Below are 17,140 nucleotides of genomic sequence, written 5' to 3' on the forward strand. Positions count from 1 at the left end.
CCCATTCTATGGATTGTCTCTTCATTTTGTTTGTGGTTTCCTTTGCTGCGCAAAAGATTTTGAATATAATTCGGTCTTGTTTTTTAATCTTTGATTTTATTTCCATTATTCTAGGAGACTGATCCAAAAAGATACTGCTGCCATTTATGTCAAAGAGTGTTCTGCATATGTTTTCCTCTAGGAGTTTTATAGAATCCAGTCTTACATTTAGTTCTTTAATCCTTTTGAGTTTAGTTTTGTGTGTGGTATTACAGAATATTCTAGTTTCATGTCTTTGCATGTAGTTATCCAGTTTTCCCAGCACCACTTACTGAAGAGACTGTCCTTTCTTCCTTGTACAGTCTTGCCTCCTTTGCCATAGATTAATTGACCATAGGTGTGTGGGTTTATTTCTGGGCTTTCTACCCTCTTCCATTGCTCTATATGTCCTTTTTTAATGTTTGGATGACTGTAGCTTTGTAGTGTAATCTGAATTCAGGAGGTCTGATTCTTCCAGCTCTGTTTTCCTTTCTCAAGATTATTTTGGCTACTTGGGGTCTTTCGGGTTTCCATACAAATTTAAAACATTTGTGTTCTAGTTCTGTGCAAAATGACATTGGTAATTGGATAGGGATTGCATCGAGTCTTTAGATTGCCTTGGGTAGTATAGTCATTTTGACAATATTGATTCTCCCAATCCAAGAACATGGTATATCTTTCCATTTGTGTGTGTCATCTTTGATTTCTTTCATCAGCGTCTTACAGTTTTTGGAGTACAGGTCTTTTGCCTCCTTAGGTAGGTTTATTCCTAAGTATTTTATTCTTTTTGATGTGATGGTAAATGGGTTGTTCCCTTACTTTCTGTTTCTGGTCTTTCATCGTTAGTGTATAGAAATGCAACAGATTTTGGTGTATTAATTTTGTATCCTGCAACATTACCAAATTCATTGATGTGCTCTAGTAGTTTTCTGGTAGCATCTTTAGGATATTTTATGTAGAGTATCATGTCATCTGCTCACAATGACAGTTTTTCTTCTTTTCCAATTTGGATTTCTTTTGTCCCCTCCATGGCTAGGACTTTTACAACCACATTGAATAAAAGTGGCAAGAGAGAACATCCTTGTCTTGTTCCTGATCTTACATGAAAAGCTTTCAGCTTTTCTCCTATGAGTGTGATGTTAGCTGTGGCTTTGTCATATGTGGCTTTTATGATGTTGAGGTAGTTTCGCTCTGTACCCACTTTCTGGAGAGGTTTTATCACAAATGTGTGCTGAATTTTGGCTAAAGCTTTTCCTGCATCTACGGAGAGGATCGTATGTTTTTTATTCAGTGTGTTAGTGTGGTGTGTCACAGTGATTGACTTGCAGAGAATGCCAAATCCTTGCATCCCTGGGATAAATCCCATGTGATCATGGTCTATGATGCTTTTAATGTACTATGGGATTCAGTTTGCTAGTATTTTGTTGAGAACTTTTGCATCTATGTTCATCAGTGACATTGGCCTGTAATATTCTTTTTTGGGAGTATCTTTGATTTTGGTGTCACGGTGATCGTGGCCTCATAGAATGAGTTTGGGAGTGTTCCTTCCTCTGCAATTTTTTTGTAACAGTTTCAGAAGGTTAGGTGTTAACTCTTCTCTAAATGATGGATAGAATTCACCTGTGAAGCCATTTGGTCGTGGACTTTTGTTTGTTGGGAGTTTTTAAATCTCAGTTTCAATTTCAGTGCTTGTGATAGGCCTGTTCATATTTTCTATCAATATTTCTTCTGCTTCAGTCTTGGGAGATCGTACCTTTCAAAGAATTTGTCCATTTTTTCTGGGTTGTGTTTTTTTTTTTTTGCGGTACGCGGGCCTCTCACTTCTGTGGCCTCTCCCGTTGCAGAGCACAGGGTCCGGACGCGCAGGCTCAGCGGCCATGGCTCATGGTCCTAGCCGTTCCGCGGCATGCGGGATCTTCCCGGTCCCCTGCATCAGCAGGCAGGCTCTCAACCACTGTGTCACCACGGAAGCCCTGGGTTGTCCATTTTATTGGCCTATAGTTGCTTGTAGTAGTCTCTTATGATCCTTTGTCTTTCTGTGGTGTCTGTTGTACCTTTTCCTTTTCCATTTCTAATTTTATTGATTTGAGTCCTCTCCCTTTTTTTATTGATGAGTCTGGTTAAAGTTTATCAATTTTGTTTATCTTTTCAGAGAACCGGCTTTTCGTTTCATTGATCTTTTCTATCGTTTTCTATGTCTCTGTTCATTTATTATTCCTCTGATCTTTATGATTTCTTTCCTTCTACTAACTTTGGGTTTTATTTGTTCTTCTTTCTCTAGTTTCTTTAGGTGTAAGTTTAGGTTATTTAGTTGAGATTTTTCTTGCTTCCTGATGTAAGGTTGTATTGCTGTGTACTTCCCTCTTAGAAAAGTTTTTGCTGTGTTCCATAGGTGGTGGATCATCGTGGTTTCATCTTCATTTGCCTCTAGGTATTTTTTGATTTCCTCTTTGATTTCTTCAGTGATCCGTTGGTTATTTAGTAGCATATTACTTAGCTTCCACGTGTTTGTGATTTTTACAGTTTTTTTTTTCCTAGTAGTTGATTTCTAATGTCATAGCGTTGTTCTTGGAGAAGATGCTTGATTTGACTTCAGTGTTCTTAAGTTTACTGAGGATTGCTTTGTGGCCCAGCACATGATCAATTCTGGAGAATGTTCCATGTGCACATAAGAAGAATGTGTATTCCGCTTTTGGCAAATGTTCTATAAATATCAATTAAGTCCATTTTGTCCAGTGTTTCATATAAAGCCTGTGTTTCCTTATTGATTTTCTGTCTCAACAGTCTCTCCGTTGATGAAAGTGGGGTGTTAAAGGCCTCCACTATTATCGCGTTACTGTCAATTTCTCCCCTTACGGCAGTTAACATCTGCCTTATGTATCGAGGTGCTCCTTTCTTGGGTGCGTGTATATTTATAACTGTTACATATTTTTCTTGGATTGATCCCTTAATCATTAAGTAGTGTCCTCCTTTGTCTTTGTCTCTTGTGACAGTCTGTATTTTGTCTGATATGAGTATTGCTACCCCAGCTTTCTATTGATTTTACATTTGCATGGAATACCTTTTCCCAACCCCTGACTTTCAGTCTTTATTTGTCCCCTAGAGCTGAAGAGGGCCTCTTGTACAGAGCATATCTATGGGTCTTGTTTTTGTATCCATTCAGCCAGTCTATGTCTTTTGGTTGGAGCATTTAATCCATTTACACTTCAGGTAATTATCAATATGTATGTTTTTATTGCCATCTTGTTAATTGTTTTGGATTTGTTTTTGTACGTCTCTTTTCCTGCCTTCCTCTTTTGTTCTATTTTCTTGTGATTTGATGACTATCTTTAAGTGTTGTTTTGATTCCTGTTTCTTTTTTGTGTGTGTATGTAGTGTAGAGTTTTGGTTTGCAGTTACCATGAGGTTTTCATACAGTAGTCTCTATATATACATGACTGTTTTAAGTTGCTGGTCTCTTAATTTCAAATGCATTTCTAATATCCTGCATTTGTAGTCTCCTCACCATTATTGGTTTTGATATCGCATTTGTATGTGGATGATTTCCAACCTTTGCTGTATGTTTGTGTTTAGCAATGAGCTGTCCCATTCATAATTTTCTTTTTTCTAGTTGTGGCCTTTTCTTTTTCCCCAGTAGCAGTGTTCCTTTAGCATTTGTTGTAAATCTGGTTTGGATATGCTGAATTCTCTTAGCTTTTGCTTGTCTGTAAAGCTTTTGATTTCTCTGTTGAATCTGAACAAGAGCCTTGCTAGGGAGAGTATTCTTGGTTGTAGGGTTTTCCCTTTCATCACTTTAAATATATTGTGCCCTCCCTTCTGGCCTGCAGAGGTTCTGATGAAAAATCAGGTGATAACCTTATGGGGATTCACTTGTATGTGTGTGTTGCTTTGCTTTGTTGCTTTTAATATCTTCCTTTTGTCTTTAATTTTTGTCAATTTGATTAATGTGTTTCAGTGTGTTCCTCCATGGGTTTATCATGTATGTGACTCTCTGTGCTTCCTGGACTTGAGTGTTTCCTTTCCCATGTTAGGGAATTTTCCAGCTATTATCTCTTCAGATATATTCTCAGGCCCTTTCTCTCTCTTCTCCTTCTGGGACCCCTATAATGCAAATGTCAGTGTTTTTAATGTTGTCCTATAAGTCTCTGAGACTCTACTCATTTTTTTTTCATTTTTTTCTTCATTCTGTTCTGTAGCAGTGTTTTCCACCAACTTGTCTTCCAGCTCAGTTATTCGTTCTTGTGCCTCAGTTATTCTGCTATGGACTCCTTCTAGTCTGTTTTTCATTTCAGTTATTGTATTGTTCATTTGCTTGTAGCTCTTTATTAAACATTTCTTTTATCCTTCTTTTCTGTGCCTCCAGTCTTTTTTCGAGATCTTGGATCATCTCTTACCATCATTACTTTAAATTATTTTTCAGGTAGATAGCCTGTCTTCACTTCCCTTAGTTGTTCTTCTGGGGTTTTATCTTTTTCCTTTGCCTGGAACATATTTCTCTGCCATCTCATTTTGTCTAACTTTCTGTGTTTGTGGTCTCTATTCCTCAGGCTGCAGGTTTGTATTTCCTCTTGGTCCTGGTGTCTACCCCTTGGTGGGTGAAGTTGGTCAAGGTGTTTGTGCAGGCTTCCTGGTGTGAGGTTCTGGTGCCTTGCCCACTGATGGGTGGAGCTGGGTCTTGTCCCTCTGGTGGACAGGGTCATCTCAAGTGGTGTATTTAACAGGCCGCTGTTTGCTCAGGAGCCCTTTAGGCAGCTTGTCTGCTTATGGGTGGGGCTGTGTTCCCACCCTGTAGGTAGTTTGGCCTGAGGCATCCCAGCATCAGAGCCTGCAGGCTTTTGGGTGGGGCTAGTTCTTGTTGCCAAAATGGCAACCTCCAGGAAAGCTCATGCAGATGTGTATTTCGTGGGATGTCTGCTGCCAGTGTCTTTGCCCCCACAGTGAGCCACAGCTGAGCCACTGACTCCCTAGGAGGCCCTGTGAGACCCACAGTTATGTCTGACTCAGGCTCCTGTGGAGTCACTGCTTTGCTGTGGGTCCCAGTGCACATGAAAACTTGTGTGTGCCCTCCAAGAGTGGAGTCTCTGTTCCTCCCAGTCCTGTGGAGGTCCTGCACTCAAGACCCACTGGCCTTCAAAGCCAAATGCTGTGGGGGCTCCTCCTCCTGATGCCAGACCCCCTGGCTGGGGAGCCTGATGTAGGGCTCAGAATTGTCTCTCCTGTGGGAGAACCTCTGTGATAAATTATTTTCAAGTAATTTATGCCCACCTGATGGGTATGGGATTTAATTATATCTTGAAAGCCCCCCTCCTGCTGTCTCACTGTGGCTTCTTCGTTTTCGGGTGTAGATTATCGTTTTTGGTAGGTTTGAGTCTCTTTGTTGATGGTTATTCAGCAGTTAGTTGTGATTTTTGGTGTTTTTGTGAGAGGAGGTGAGCTCAAGTCCTTCTACTCTGCCATCTTGTGTCCCACGCCTGGCATCCACATTTTATTATTTATTTATTAATTTATTTAATATGTTTGTTGGAGTATAGTTGCTTTAAAATGGTGTGTTAGTTTATGCTTTATAAGAAAGTGAATCAGCTATACATATACATATATCCCCATATCTCCTCCTTCTTGTGTCTCCCTACCACCCTCTCTATCCCACCCTCTAGGTGGTCACAAAGCACTGAGCTGATCTCTCTGTGCTATGTTGCTGCTTCCTCCTATCTATCTCTTTTACATTTGGTAGTGTATATATGTCCATGCCGCTCTCTCTCATCGTCCTAGCTTACCCTTCCCCCTCCCCATGTCCTTATGTCCATTCTCTATGTCTGTGTCTTTATTCCTGTCCTGCCCGTTGTAACTTCAGAAGCATTTTTTTTAGAGTCCATATATATGTGTTCGCATATGGTATTTGTTTTTCTCTTTCTGACTTACTTCACTCTGTATGACAGTCTTTAGGTCCATCCAGCTCACTACAAAGAACTCTATTTTGTTTCTTTTTTTGGGTGAGTAATATTCCATTGTATATATGTGGAATCCACATTTTAAATTTGTATTATAAATTTTTAGTTTTTGGTTACCATGAAGGTTTAATATATTTAGAAATATTTATATGTGATTTAAGTTGCTTTTCATACTTTCAAGTGCATTTTAGCAATCCTGCATTTGTACACTCCTCCTCTCTCTATAACTGTGTTCAACAACATATTTTGCAGCTAATTGTTTTCTGTATCCCTTAACTGCTTATTGTGGGTATAGATGATTTTACTACTGTTTTACTACTGTATGTGGATGATTTTCTCCCTTTACTGTATGTTTGCCTTTATTGATGAGCTTTTTCATTTTGTAATTTTCATCTTCCTAGTTGTTGACTTTTTTCATCTAGAGAAGTTCCTGTAATATTTCTTGCAAAGCTGTTTTGATGGTGCTGAACTCTTATCTTTTGCTTGTCGGTAAATCTTTTGATCTCTTCATCAAATTTAAGCAAGAGCCTTGCTGAGTAGAGTATTCATTGTTGTAGGTTTTTCCCTTTCACCATTTTTAATATATCATGCACTCCCTTCCAGCCTGCAGTTTCTGCTGAAAAGTCATCTGATAGCCTTTTGGGAATTCCCTTGTATATAACTTATTTCTTTTCCCTTGCTGCTTTTAATATTCTCTCTATATTTAATTTTTGCCCTTTTAATTGTCATGTGTCTCGGTGTGTTCCTATTTGTGTTAACCTGTATGGGACTCTGTGTGCTTCCTGAATTTGGATATCTGTTCCCTTTCCCAGGGTAAGGAAGTGTTCAGCTACTGTCTTCAAACATGTTCTCAACACCTTTCTTTCTCTCTTCTCCTTCTGGGACTTCTAAAATGCAAACATTAGTGTGCTTATGTTGTCCCAAAGATCTCTTAAATGGTCCTCATTTCTTTTCATTTTCTCCTGTTCAGCATCAGTGATTTCCACTTGCTGACCCCTTCCTTTGTATCATTTCAGCTTGTTGACCCATTCCTTTGTATCATTTAGTGTATTTTTCATTTCAGTTATTGTATCCTTTATATGGTTGTTCTTTATATTTTCTAACTCTGTTAAAAACTTCTGACTTCTCGCTCTATGCATTCATTCGTCTCCTGAGTTCTTTGAACTCTTTATCGGGTAGATTGCCTCTCTCCATTTCACTTAGTTCTTCTGGGGTTTTCTGTTGTTCATTCGTCTGGAATATGTTCCTCTGTTGCCTCATTTTGCATAAGTTGCTGTTTTTAGTTTTGTGTCTGGTAGGTTGGTTAGGTTTCCCAAGCTTGAAGAAGCGGCCTTTTGTTGGAGAGGTCATATGTGTCTCAGCAGCCCACTCCCCTCTTGTTACCGGGCTATATGGTTTACAGGCTCCCCTATGAGGACTGTGTGGGTCCTTCTGTTGTGGTAGGCTGACTCTGTGGGCAATCTGGTAGGCTTGGTTCGACCCTGGTCCGGTTGGTTGCCAGGCCCTGCCTTCTGTAGAGGCTGCTGGCCGCTGGTTGGCGGGAGGGAGTGGGCCATGAGGTGGCTGACTGCAGAACCCCAGGGGGCCCCAGGCCTTATGCTGGCTCACTGGTGGGTGGAGTCCCGGTCCAGAAGACTCGGGCTATTGCCTGCCCACTGGTGGGTGAAGCCGGGTCCTGGAGTTAGGATCAGCCTACTGGTGGGTAGAGCCAGTTCCTGGAGTCTGGTTGTAAGACTCAGAGGTCGCAGAGCTGGTGTTGGATCTCTGGTGGTGGGAGGTGGTTCCTGACTTGGTTGGGTATGGGGCCCAGGGTGTCTCAAAGCTTGTGTGAGCCTGCTAGTGTGCAGGGCTGGGTCCAGCTGGTCGCAAGGCAGGGTGTGGCCTGCTGATGGGCTATGGGATGGTGGTTTTCATGAGTCTAGTGCCTGCCCTTTGGTGGATGAGGCTGGTCCAGAGGCTAGAGCAGGCTCTGTGGTGGGCAGGGCTAGGCCCCAGGGCATTCTGGGACTGGTACCTGCCCACTGGTGGGTAGAACTGGGTCCTGGGCCCTCTGGTGGGCAGGGCCACGTCCTGAAGTGGCTATGGGCTCAGGGGGGTCTTAGGGCAGCATGTCTGCTGATGAGTGGGGCTGTGTCCCTACCCAGTTAGTTCCTTGGCTTGAGGCATCTCAGCACTGGCTCCTACAGGCTGTTGGGTGGGACCAGGTCTTAGCACTAATGAGCTAGAGGGAGGACTCCCCAATGGCACTGGAAGTAGCAGTGTCCACATGGTAGAAGGAGCTCCCCAAAATGGCTCCTGCCAGTGTCCATATTTCCGGGGTGAACTGTAGTTACCTCCTGCCTCTCCTGGAGACTCTCCAAAATCAGCAGGTATGTCTGACCCAGGCTCCTCTCAAATTACTGCTTCTGCCCTGGGTCCTAGAGCATGTGAGATTTTGTGTACACCCCTTAACAGTGAAATCTGTATTTCTCTCAGCCCTCTGTGACTCCCAGAAGAAAGCCCTGCTGGCCTTCAAAGCTATATGCTCTGTGGGCTTGTCTTCCTGGTTCAGGACCCCTGGACTGGGGAGCCTGACAAGGGGCTTGAACCTCTCCTTTGGGGGAACCTCTGCAATGTAATTCTCCAGTTTGTGGGTCTCCCACCCAGGGGCATGGGACTTGACTGTATTGTGAATTTGCCCCTCCTACCTGTCTCTTCTTTATGTCTTTTTTTGTAGACCTTTTTTGGCAGGTTCTGGTCTTTTTCATCAGTGGTTGTTCTGCAGATTGTTGTGATTTTGGTGTTTCAGTGAGAGGAGGTGAGCTCAGGGTCTTTCTACTTGGCCATCTTGGCCAATCTCCTGAACACAGTTTTCTGACCCCAGATTGCCTACAGTGTCAGGACTCTGGATCCGGTGCTCCCGAGGACCTCAGGACTGAACTGAACTCTCAGCAAACTTTCTTGATATGATAAGGAAAGGTCAGAACTCTGTGAATTAAGAATTGCAGACCCTGAGGGAAAGAAACCTTGAGATGGAGAGCCCTTAGGAATGGTGTCCCAGCTTCCATGCCCTCTCCTGGTGGATGAGAGGCCTGTGAGAGTGGGTGTGGATGAGTGGGCATGATCAAGAGCAGTTTTCTCCTAGGGAGCTGGTTCTACAGTAGACTGACTCCTGGGCTCAATGCTTGTGGTGAATGACCCACAAGAGAGCCTGCTGTGGTCAGTTTACAAGTGTGTAGGAAGCAGCAGGCCTCAGAGGAACTTGCAACCTTCCTGAGACACAGGATCACTGGAGTTGGATCACAGAACTGCTGTAGACAGGTGCAGTGAACACACTGAAGGGGGATAATCTTGGTGCAGCTGGAGGCAGAAAGACTGAATAGCATATCATGTTGATTTCATGTAGCAACAAAAATACATGGACACAAACCCAATCCAGCCTGTCATGCTTTTGAAATTCTGATATATCAGGGTCCTGTTAATCTTTCCTGATAGGTCTGGTCATAGCAGAGCTGTTGGGGAAACCCAGAACAGAGCTTGCCATGCAGATACAACTATACAGGACTGTGACCTTTTTATGTAAATGGCTGGTGGGGTTGATGGGATGTGTGTTTATCATCGGGATTTTTTCACGTCTCCATTTCCAGGAAAAGAAAAAGCAAAATCATTCAGGTTTGATGTAATTCTCCACCAGAGAGAATTTTACATTAAAAAGGGAACAGACCTCTTCTGATTTCTCCAAGTCTCAGTACAGCTGCAAAAAACACATCATGTGGGGTATGAAAGTTACCCAGAAAAGCAGCTGCTTTCTGCTAACCGTCTCTACCACAGTGTTGCTTAACTTTGAACTCAAGCTAAGGATTCTAGAAATATACTGAATGTGATGCCTCATAGCTGACACTACAACCAACCCTTGAGGGGCAAAAGGGAACTAGAGAGGGTAATGCTGCATTGATTTATGAAATGGGAGTAGCTGCAAAGACCAAAAATGACAGTGAATATTTGTGTGGAATGGATAGAGAGCAGAGAGTTGAGCTAGTGGGAAATCATAGCCACTTACCTGCTATGGACTTCGTTCAGTTAAAAAGAAGGCACCTTCCACTGTCCAATAGTAAAAATGAAACTGACCTCTATTTGTAGAGGTCGTAATTCCAGCTTACATCAAGGATGCAAAACAGCCTATGTCCTGAAAAGAGGTTATGACGTTGCCAGAAAAACATTTTGGATTCATTAGCAGTTAGTTGAAATAACAGATTTGGTGACATTGCCAGGTCCTGCCAAATGTATGTCAGATGTCAAATGTACAAGACCCTTATGTTTATAAAGACATTTGTGAGAATGTTAGAACCTTTCATTGAGACCCAATCTTGTAAGTGAACCCAGTCTTGGATACACATGGGAATTTGCAAAATCAAATTCAGAGACACCTTGTTTCTCTCTGACCCTAAACTCGTAATACTGAGAATCCTTTTCTAACAGTACATAATGTTAGGCTCATACTGGGTATCAAAATGCTTAAAAAAGTAAATCGGTTTGCCTTTTTTTGACAAAGTGTTTAAAATTGGTAAGGGGGAAATAATTTTGTCTTCAGCAATGTATGTGAAAACTAATCTTTCTCCCGGTAATCTACTAGCATTAAAAACAGTGTCTTCAAACCATTTAATAATTATGTTTGTAACCTATCTCTAGGAACTACAGTTAAAGTCAGAATATAGTACATTCTGTGGACAAAGCTGACTTTTAAAAAAAAACTAACAATTTACAGGTATGTAATTTTTAAGTATGCTAATATAATATCAACCTAACTGTCCTTTATTTTGGCTTATCTAATTTACAAACGTGATTTCTGAAGTTGAACAGTATTTGTAATGGCAATGTCCAAAGCAATTTTGGCTGAATGAAGTGCTATTTGTTGAACAAAAATGTCGTTGTTTGTGCAAGTTTAAACATTTCATAAGGCCAGCTGAGTTCATTTCAACCCTACTTACAAAATGATTATTGGCAAGTGAAATGGGCTTGAGGGGTAGAGACAAGACTTTTCAAGCTTCTGAGATTTATAAAACCAAATTCTTCAACCATTGAAAGTAAAATCAAAAGGTCACAGACAATTGAAAGGAACAGGTTTAAATCTCAGAATTAAAAAAAAGTTCCGGCAAGAGGAATATTTACAATGGAACAGTGAGGAAAATGTTTTGTTACAGTCAGAAACACGGAAAATATGCTGTTGAGAATTGTTGGCTCTTAAATAAATAAAATCCACACTGAGACTATTAAAAGTATCAAAGTGATCTACTCTGTGCCAACTCTATTTTGTTCTGTTGTTATAAAGAAAATCCATTATTGAATATAATGCAGTTCAGGTTAAATTATCAAAGACATTTTCCATTTGCAAGCTGTTGTTTACTATATGCTATATATTCTTCTCTAACAATTTTAGTACACCTCCATCAGAGAACCACAGGCGCAGAGATAAAAGGAAATTTTGAGTCATTTTAACTTCCTAACCAAGGTACAAATCCCTTCCAAACTAGTCATTCGACTCGCTCATAACTGATGCTCAATAGAGATGAAAAGTTTTTGGATGGCAAAATAATAAATTAAAAAAAAAATACTTTGAGATGTTCATAGCCTGTTAGTGGAAGAAAGCATCCTTGTCCACTGGCTGCCTAGACTGAAACACTCTAGTGACAAGGGAGCTCACCACATTGCAAGGAAACACATTCTCTCAATGGGTAGCTTGACAATTAGGAAGGTTAAGTGCTAAACTGAGCTTTACACCAACTGACCCTGGTTTTGTCTTCTAGAATATACCTACTCCATCTTCATTAGCCTAGTTTTCTGAATATTTTTTTTCTGTACGTGAGCCTCTCACCGTTGCGGCCTCTCCCATTGCGGAGCACAGGCTCGGAACGCGCAGGCTCAGCGGCCATGGCTCACGGGCCCAGCCGCTCCGCGGCATGTGGGATCTTCCCGGACCGGGGCACGAACCCGTGTACCCTGCATTGGCAGGCAGACTCTCAACCACTGCGCCACCAGGGAAGCCCTTTGAAGATTTTTGAGAGGACTATTCTGTGTACTGTATGGTTTCTTCTCCATGCGGCAACCTCATTTCACTTTTATTTTCACTAGCCTTAAGTGCCCTAAGGGCTTTTAAAAATTCATTATCAATTGAACAAGCTTAACTGTTAAATATTCAATATTGCTCTTAAAATAAAACAGCATTTTCAAATTATGACATTCAGAAAACAAGAGTTATAGCATTCAATTGGATTCAATTTGGGATTATCCCTTTGTAATTAGGCTAGCACTGACTAACAACAGATGTTTAGGGGAGAAAAAAAGGATGGAACGCCTAAGCTTGCCAGCGCTGTGTATATTTGAGGGGAGGGGGCATGATAAATTTTTATAATGGAACGCATGTGCTCTAAGACAATGAACTTGATGTTTTTAAGTACTGAAATCTAGTAGTTTAAAAGTCACAGGATTAATTAGGTCACGTTTTAGAAATAATGCTGCAGTCTTAAATATCTTGTTGGTGAGAAATAACTCCGCTGTCTTGAATGAATAAAACAAAGGACTGACTCAAATATGTTAAATTTTCTTCTAGTGGTTATATATTTGGCACCTTTAGATGCTGTAACTAACAGATCCAGGATAGTTTAATTTCAGGAGACTTTATTTAGTCTCCAGAATGGCCCCTCCAATCCCACATCCATGCAAGAACACAAAGCCAAGGGGTACACTAAAAAAGAGACTGTTTTATTGTGTCATTTATGACATGGACCCCTTGTTGACAGGAATGGCCGAGGGTAATCTTGGCATATTGCACAGGTGTGATGAAGGATGCACTGGTGATCCTCTGGCTGCTGAGGCTGTTTCCTGGTCCTCCCAGACCTCCATGCATGTGTGGGCCAGTCACAGAAATTTCATTACCACTTGGTGTATACATTTAACAAGTCTTTGGTCTTAATAAGCACCATTACAAACCCTCACATTAAGGGCATTATTATTCTAGTTTATAAATGTTTCAATGATAAAAAATAGCACGATTACAGTATACACACACTTAATTTACATGTAATGTATTATACTCATAACTGAGATAAGCTACTGGACTAACTTTGGTTGATTGAAATTAATGAAGTATTTGAACTGAATACTTGTAATTTGGTTTCTAAGTTGTGTAAATATTACAGTGCATTTATAAATCTAGTTTGAGAATTTACTAGCACCAAATAGATATTATAAATGGCCAACCTAATACTTGTATTTGGAGAAGCAAAGTTTTACAATTTGAAAAAATAGAACAGTCCATAAATTGAAAGCACATTCCTGTACGTCTGCTAGAAGGATGGCACGTCAGCATGAATGGCCAACCCCCAGTGGAAATACATGTCCCAGTTTTCAAAAATAAACACATATGACAAGGTAGCTTAGCTACATACATGAGAAGCCTGAGAAAGTGGTTGTTTTGAACTAGGGTAGTCACCTGTACCTTGCTTTTGTAATACAAGAATAGTGCTTATTTATAGCAATTTACGTGGTGAAAGACTGTACCTATAATATGAAGATTCTGATTGGGGGAAAAATTCAGTTCTACCTATCTATCTTTGTTTTTTAATTATTTGGTCTCTGGATGGTGAATTAATGAAGCAAAATCTGAATTTTCATCTTCAGATTATCACCCAGTTCACCACTGAGGTAGTCTTTGTCATATTTATCTTCTAGCTGATTAAGTTCTTTCTTTTTATAAAGTGGACTACTACTGATTTGTAATGAATAGGTTCCAACCACTGGCTTCTTCTTTGTGAAGTGGAGGTAGCTGATCCCTTCCTTTTGGTTGATTTTAAAGAAGCCGTTTTCATTTCCAGATTCAATCAAGTATCTGTTGTGATTCGTCAGAGTCGTAAGGGCTGGAAGGAGTTCTAGGATTCGGACCTTGTTATTGATGTGGGAAATATTGAAAGCAAACACGGCTGTCTTCTCAACATCCCAGCTTGCAAGACTCACATTGGCTTCTATCTCAGGCTGATCCTGGAAAGACATATGGCAATGTGTTAAATAAAAGGTAAATATGCCACTTACTAAAGAAAAAGTGACTCAAATCTCACACTAACACAACTTTCTTCTCATGATGTATATACTATATTGAAAGTGAGTATTCATAAAATACTGCTTAAACCACAAATGTTAAATTGGCACATTTTTATAATATTAAAAAATAAACATGTCAAGGAGAAAGTTGAAATCACTTGTATTTGGCGGCCTTCTATTGCAGTGGGTCTCAAAGTATGGTCCCCTACCAACAGCATCAGTATCACCTGGGCATCTGTTAGAAATGCAAGCTCTTGGTGTCACCTGAGACCTAGTGAATCAGAAACCCTTCGGATGTTTTCCAGAAATCCGTTTTCTTTTCTTTTTTTTTTTTTTTTTGCGCGGTACGCGGGCCTCTCACTCTTGTGGCCTCTCCCGTTGCGGAGCACAGGCTCCGGACGCGCAGGCTCAGCTGCCATGGCTCACGGGCCTAGCCGCTCCGCGTTATGTGGGATCTTCCCGGACCGGGACACGAACCCGTGTCTCCTTCATTGGCAGGCGGACTCTCAACCACTGCGCCACCAGGGAAGCCCCAGAAATCCATTTTAACAAGCCTTCCAGATGATTCAGATGTACACTCGAGTTTTTTTTTTTTTTTTTTCTTCTTGGATATCTGCACATGATCTGCTTGCTTTTTTTTTTTTAACATCTTTATTGGAGTATAATTGCTTTACAATGGTGTGTTACTTTCTGCTTTATAACAAAGTGAATCAGTTATACATATACACGTTCCCATATCTCTTCCCTCTTGCATCTCCCTCTCTCCCACCCTCCCTATCCCACCCCTCTAGGTGGTCACAAACCACCGAGCTGATCTCTCTGTGCTATGCGGCTGCTTCCCACTAGCTATCTGTTTTACGTTTGGCAGTGTATATATGTCCATGCCACTCTCTCACTTCGTCACAGCTTACCCTTCCCCCTCCCCATATCCTCAAGTCCGTCATTTCCCAAACCACAGCAGATGCGTTGCAGCACTGATGCTAAGAAAGAACCAATTTATTTCAATTTGATTCAGTGACGCAAAACCATCCCCACCGAAAGACACACCTATGAACCTACTTCCTGGCTCTGATGATCTGCTAATATTCAATGCTTTTCACTGGCTTCTTGCTTGCCTCTCTGGGACCACATGTGCTGGATTCTCCGGGCCTGCAGCCAGAGGTCTGGGTGAGTATCTGCATTTCTGAGTTGACGGAAAGGCTGCAGCAGCCGTAGGCAAAGAAAACCAGGCTGCTTGAGCTCCATGTTGTTTTTGTCTAGAATCCAAGTTCCCTCACACTCCACATGGCTGTTTTCAGTAGAGGAGTCTCTAGCTTTCAGAACTTGTCATCCCTGTGTAGGGAGAACTATGTCACTTCACTATTCTGCCCACTTGCTGTCCTGGATCTCAGACCTTGTCCTTTCAGCAGACTTTGGGTGGGTGTTTGACTTTCTTTTCGGCGAGACAGAGGAAATGAGCAAGTATGTGAAAACCTTCGAACGGCCACTCCCTAAAAGCAGCAAGAAACTCCAGAGAGCCCCACAGACCCTTGTAAAATACAGCCTAGAGCTCAGGGAATGTCTGGATTTTCTCCTCAGGGAGATTTTTCCCACTTTGGGGCACCCTTGGAGGAAACCATAGGAATCTGGAGGACCTTTCTGCAATAGGAGACATCAGGAGAAACCACCTTCTGACCTACCTCAATGTTGGAGGCCTCTGTTTCATTTGCGCTTCTCCGCTTCCTGCCCCGTTTGGGGTAGCCGTTGATCTTACACTCATAACACGCCTCTGGGGAGAGGGAATTGTCATCCATTTCACCACTGACAGGTGGCTCTGGGTTTCCTCGGCCCATGCCCATTCCAGAAACACAGTGCCTATGGTGGAAGGGAAACAGATGTTTTTCGTTAGAATTGGGAGATGGAGGAGGGAGAGTTCTGGTAAAGCCTGGACCCCTCCCTAGTGACATTCAGTCCTTGATTATTTGTCCACTGGATGATCGGCGGTTCTGAGAACAACACTGAAGCCCTCGGTGTTTTGCCTCAAATTCTCAGTTCCCTGGGTTGACTTGATTTCTTTTTACTGTTTCTCAAGGCCCCGTTTTGCATATTTATTTGTCCCTTCACTTCCCAAATGAAATGTGGCAGGTGTTTTGCTGTACTGCTGGGGAGGAAACGGGGAGTGGAAACAAGAGAAGAACAGAGGATGAGGGAGACCATGTGACTCGGGAGGTTCAATAAAAATGCCTTCTTTTTATGAAACAGGCTCCACCTGAGTGAGAAAGGGATGAGACATCACTGTTCCGTTCCTTGCCCTCTTGCTGCTTAACTGATACTATCACTGCCACCTCCACTTCCACCACCACCGCTGTCACCAGCCTTCACCACTCCAGCTTCTGAGCAGTCTCTCCTCTCACTTATCCTCTCACTTATCAGACCTCTCACTTTGGCTGAAGCTCCTCCTGGAGATAAGAAGAAAGCGCTAGGTGACACCTGAGGTTGATTTAGATATAAATTGAGGGTATGCAATGTATAAAATACATGTATCAAAGCTTTGCCCAACTGTGGGAAATTGCTTCAAATCATTCAAAACCACTAGGTCCACTGGCTCTGACTCATGTGAGGCTGGATAAACAAACCCATGCCCAAGAGAAAACTAGTTCAGCTGTTTTTCTTTGCCTTTCAGTTTTTAAAGCCAAGTTATGGAGGGAGGCTTGCATGTTTCACAAGTACCTTGTTTTGTTATTCTGCTTACTATTTCATAGGCCACTTGGAATGTATTTACCAGGCTCCTCTTTCAAAATGTGTTGAAATATTTGAATGATCCTAAAAGAATCTTTGCATTGGGGTAGGGTCCACCCTAGTGACTCACGGAGGAGCCCAAACTGTTATAAATGGGTAGATCTCTACTGCTGGGTCCACTACTGGGTCCATAATGTAGAACAAATACCGTTTTCTCTTTCTGTATTAGTTGATCTATTCTTTATAACCCATGTTCCTTTATGCCTTTAAGATTCAAAATATAATGCCAATAAGAAGAAACTTTGTATTTTGCAGCAATTTCCAGGTTTCTAATACTTTCTGTAATCCTGCTGAGCCCGACACATTTCCTTGTCCTTTAATCT

General features: G+C 41.6%; 1 protein-coding gene across 2 annotated transcripts in view; it reads right to left on the bottom strand.

Annotated features, from left to right (window-relative positions):
• Positions 1 to 12,683: 12,683 nt before the first annotated feature.
• FBN1 (fibrillin 1) overlaps positions 12,684 to 17,140 on the bottom strand; it is a 253,699-nt gene continuing 249,242 nt past the window's right edge. For both annotated transcript variants that reach the window (XM_079907012.1, XM_079907011.1), the window contains 2 exons: positions 15,719 to 15,893; positions 12,684 to 13,979 (listed from right to left, as the gene is read on the bottom strand). In XM_079907012.1, coding sequence (XP_079763138.1) covers positions 13,590 to 13,979; positions 15,719 to 15,893 — 565 coding nt within the window. In that variant the 3' untranslated portion in view covers positions 12,684 to 13,589. The remainder of the gene's footprint in view (positions 13,980 to 15,718; positions 15,894 to 17,140) is intronic.

This window comes from Stenella coeruleoalba (genome assembly GCF_951394435.1).
Source record: "Stenella coeruleoalba genome assembly, chromosome: 2".
Lineage (NCBI taxonomy): Eukaryota > Metazoa > Chordata > Mammalia > Artiodactyla > Delphinidae > Stenella > Stenella coeruleoalba.